General features: G+C 59.4%; 1 protein-coding gene across 1 annotated transcript; it reads right to left on the reverse strand.

Annotated features, from left to right (window-relative positions):
* Positions 1-1,020: 1,020 nt before the first annotated feature.
* Positions 1,021-2,606, reverse strand: HRG_08604 (centromere DNA-binding protein complex CBF3 subunit; the record flags this gene model as incomplete). The annotated part of the gene is made up of 4 exons (XM_044867075.1): positions 1,021-1,521; positions 1,616-1,848; positions 2,235-2,391; positions 2,472-2,606. 4 exons carry the CDS (start codon positions 2,604-2,606, stop codon positions 1,021-1,023), a joined length of 1,026 nt encoding a protein of 341 aa, XP_044717962.1.
* Positions 2,607-4,617: the final 2,011 nt, after the last annotated feature.

Genomic DNA, 4,617 nt, shown 5'->3' on the forward strand with positions numbered 1-4,617 from the left:
TAAAGACCCTTGCCAGGGCTGTGACGATAGGCATGCCTGGTACCAGAGGCTCTGGGTCGGGGGCCGGGGCCGGAGCTGTATTGAGATTCAAGGTAGGTACTGTTGACGGCGCCGGGGCCGGCGCCGGCGCCAGCGCCTCTGCTGACCCGGCTCCGAAGTAACCGGTAAAGGTGATAGGGACCTTGCCTTGGAGGAGGGCATCGATGTTACGACCCGACCAACGGTTGGTCACAAGCAGCCCTCAACAAGGCCGACACGTGACGGAGGGGTACATTATCCCGCGAAGTCACGTGATGGATCATTTGGATCACTTGGTGATCCCAACGATCCGGCTCATTGGATCATCTCGATGATCCAACGACGATGTACAGGATCATTGGATCGTCTCGATGATCCAACGATCCGTGAACAGGATCATCACGTTCGCTGAATGATCCACGAAGGACCACTGGGTATATAAGGACACCCAATTCCACTCCTTTAGACTAGATAGCTCTTTAGCTTTCAACACAATCATTACGGTCTCTATCACGATCTCATCTCTGATTCCGATCACTTGATTACCTGGTTACAGTCTACGGTCTACGACCTCCGACTCATCACCAACGTGACATACTTATCATTGCTCAGACCACGCCCTGTTGTATCTGCCAACATAAACCCCTCGACAGGTTTATCCCTTGGGAATATCACCGGTCGTCACAATCGAGGCCGCCCTGAATCCCGTCCAGCCGGGCCTCAAGCCGGATGGCGAGCCGCTGACTATTCTGTAACAGGGCCTCCCGCGTGCTCTCTATGACGCCGCTTAGTTCCGGCAGCGCGCGTCGTACGAGCAGGCTTACCGGCTCCATAGCCCCTACCGCGGTGGACCGCACGGCGACGGCGAACTCGTCCCACTCGGGCCCGCTAAAGGGGCGTAGGCGAAGAACGGTAGCGACGGGTAGCGGAGCTGTAGGACGGCCAGGTCCTGCAGAAGTACTATACGCAGGCGCCGCATAAGCTTAAGGAAGCCGTCGGCGGCTAAGTCGTCGTCGTCGAGACCGCCTTCTGCCCAGCATTGCCGGCGCGCCCGCGCCTCAAAGCGGGTTCCCACTCCTCGATCCACGGCCACAGCTGCTTTTGTAAGACGTACGGGGTTCGTGAGCCGCACGCGCGAGTAGTCCCCGGGGAGGCCGAGAAGCCGGCGACGATACGCATGAACTGCCGCGGTAGGTGCGTAAGATATGCCTGGCAGAGCACGCTCTGGTTCCAGCGGCCGGCCTGCGAGATCTGGGCGAGCGACGTGCCATGGGTCTCCGCGTCCTGGGCGCCCACCCTGCGCGGGAGGTGCGTCTTCTTCGACGCGATAAGGCCGGCAGCGCCGAAGATACGCCAGGTCTCTTGTAGCTGCGTCGGGTACGAGCTCCTGCTCGCGGTCCCGCCCGACGAGGACCTTGATCCGATACCAGTCCTGACGGCGCCGGAAGGACGGGGCGGTTCGCCGGCGACGTGCCAGCGCCAAAGAAGAGCTGTGCTAGGCCCCTTGCGTACAGAATAAGGGGTCCTTGTGCCGGAGCGCGCCCATAAACTCCTTCCTCGCCGTCTTATTTAGCTTGCCGTCCCGTAAAAGGCTTACCAGGCAACCACAGGCGGTCGGCCCTTCCGAAGGCGGATAGTCGAGTAGGGACAGGTCTGCAAGCTCCATCTTGCGGCGGGTTTCCCCCCCTAAGAGGTAGTAGTGGCCGAAGAGGAGGTCGACTCGCGTACGGAGGTTTTGCGGCGTATACGCGGCGCCAGTGAGAAGGAGATCCTGGATCCGAAGCCATTCATCGGGGAGGTAGCCGGCCTGGACCCCGTCGCTCCCGCGGTCTTTAAAGGAGGCTCGGTCGTGCTTCCCCGCTGCCGGCCCCGTTGCTCAAGGAATCCTCGTACGGCGGCGCCCCGGGGATTCTCCGTATTCGAGTTGCCGTGAGCCACCTGGAGCCTCCATAGCTCGATAACGGCCGCGATATAGGCGTCGATAGTGCCCCTCGTAAGCAAAGACCCTTCGGTAAGGTCTACTGCAGCCGTCGCGAGGCCTGTGGGTGGCACGTAACCCTCGCGGTCGTCAGCGAGCAGCTCAGCGGCCTCGGCCAGGGGACCTCAAAGCTTCGGCCAGGCTTTCGGCCTCTGCCATGGCCGCGGCCTCGAGCTGCTCCTGTTCGCGCTGTTGCCGTACCTGTACGGCCTCGCCGTTGCCGTCGCCCTAACCTTACCCCGCGCGCGCGGCTTCTTCTTCTGCGGCGGCACAACGCGTCGTAACAGGATATCCTCTTTGAGCCACGCCGCCAGCTTGTCCGGCGTTACGAGCTCGCCGTCGGGCCAGCTATAGAGCGAGCCGTCTGCTGCAGCCCGAGGCGTATGGCACCAGGCCTATACGTATTTGTCTGTTAGCCGCCTAGGGGGGCCGTACGTGACAGGGATCGAAGTGGAGGACCGGCCGGGGGACGCGCCTTCCACTCCCGCTGCTTCGCCGCGTAACTCCGCGCCGTGTTCGCCGGCTGTTCGTCCTTCTTCGCCTGGATGCCCGCCCTCCGGGCGGCACGGGCGCGCTCGTCAGCTGCCGTGTACGAGTCGTCCGCGGCCATCTCGGTCGATCGGGCAACGTTCCTACGGGGCGAATGTCTGGGCTGGTGTTGGCCGGAAACCCGATAAGTTGGGTGGGAACTTATCAAATGCACTTATCAGGCGTCCTGCACACGATTTCACGGGCGGCGTTTTGCGGGCGATAAGTGGTCACGTGGCCTAAGTGAATTACGACGCAATTGCGGGCACCACCGATAAGCTTGCAACATGTTATATGATCAGCTAACCTCACCTGCTAAGCTGCTCTAGTTGCCGACGGCACTTCTTTTGTCGATACGTGCCAGCACTATTATCCTGCGCACTATTGGGGTTTTTTGGCTGCTATATGCTGGTCAATTGTTCGGCTGTAGAACCAGCTTACGCATGCATTGAATTGGGGGCCCGAGGCTTTATGTAGTAGTAGGATTTATTTCGCCCGGAGGGAGGTCCCTATAAGGACTTTACACTGTCTAGAGTACAGTTCAACACGTTTGTTCCTTGACTCCCCAAGCCCCACAGATCATCTTACGCTGCGCCAACCATTCCACTGTTCGCTCCATGACAGACCTGCTTGAAGGTTAATTTCTCCAAGTGTTCAGCATCCTATTCCCAGCAACTGAAGCGCGATGTGTCGAAGTTGAAGCGTGGTTGTGTTAGTCATTGATGGTGGTTGGTACGCCGATTGTGTACTCTCATGACGCTGTTCCCTGTTGACGGGCGGGAACCCGGGTGTACCCTGTTCGCCCAGGGGTGCCTCCAGCCGGCTTCGAACCGACCCCTCTGCGACGCAGAGGCTCCAGACGTGTCACCACTACGCCATGGAGGCGAGGCTTTATGTGACGCTCGTCTTGCAACTGTAGTTCCCTGTCACGGCTATACCCGTTGGCGGGGCCTCTGGCAGCCAACTAAGGGGGGCCCCCTTTCCGCTCCCTGTGCCCGATTTTTAGTCTCCCTGTGCACCTTACCGTATTAGGTAGAAGCATCGCGAATCGGCCAAGACATGCATTTGTGTGTGCAACACACCAATTAGAAGGTAGTCACGGATTGTAGAGTCTTGCGTTGAACATTATGAACTTGAAGCTATTCGCACATTTCCTCCATATCTTCTAGCCGCATTACAAGCTCATACGGCTGCCGCATTGCGTGGCCTCTTTTCCGCCGTGGCGAGCGTTCCCCCTTTCCTCTAACTGTAGCGTTACTTATCTGCGAAGCCGGGAGCGGCATGAATCCTCCTTCCACTGATGTAAGGGTGCTAGAAAGAGGGTCGAGGACCCAAGGGTAAAGAGACGAGGGCGCTCGCGATGCCCCGTTGAGAACCTCCTTGACGCGGCGGCCGCGGCGGCTCGTGATATTCGAAGGCGGAGGTAGCCGCCGCATAAGTTGGGTGGCAGACTCTGAGCGCCGGAAAGTCTGCGGCTGCTGGTATGAGGTCGGTTGTGTAGGCGTTTGACGGATCACGATGTCGGCTTGTGGTGTTGACACCGACCACGAAGCTATAGCCGGCCCAATGCCAAGATAGTTGCCAATAGCCTCAAGCCGCGAAAGCACTGTCTGCAAGACTGGCTGCCGCTGTTGCTGTTGCCCGCGAGGCTGTGACTGTTGCGAAGCTGGTGGGGTAGCTGCTGCTGCCGCTGCTGACGAGGCCACAGGTGCAGTTACAGCGGCTGTTGCAACGGCTGCAGTCGTGGCCACAGGTGCAAAGGCTATGGCTCTGGCTGGTCTGCGGCGCCGGGCAATGACTCGAGGATCGCGAATTCGTCTGTATGGGTCTGTGACGGCAAGATCCTGCCGTAGAAGCCAGTGGCTGTCCCACAAGTTCAAGGGCAAGGGTCTTGTAGCTATAACTTTGCGGCTAGTCCCCTTCCCTTGGACCTGGAGGTACGAGGCGATAATATGCTTGCAGGGCAGCCCGTATTGGGCAGTGAAGCTATTCCCACATTCCCCAAGTGGCCGCTCTTGTGGTTTGAGGAGGCCGGCCGAGGCGGCTAGTGCCTGTTTCTGTACAAGCTCGAGAGACCGATATGACGCCTTCTC

Source organism: Hirsutella rhossiliensis, assembly GCF_020360975.1.
Source record: "Hirsutella rhossiliensis strain HR02 chromosome Unknown scaffold00010, whole genome shotgun sequence".
NCBI classification, from domain to species: Eukaryota; Fungi; Ascomycota; class Sordariomycetes; order Hypocreales; family Ophiocordycipitaceae; genus Hirsutella; species Hirsutella rhossiliensis.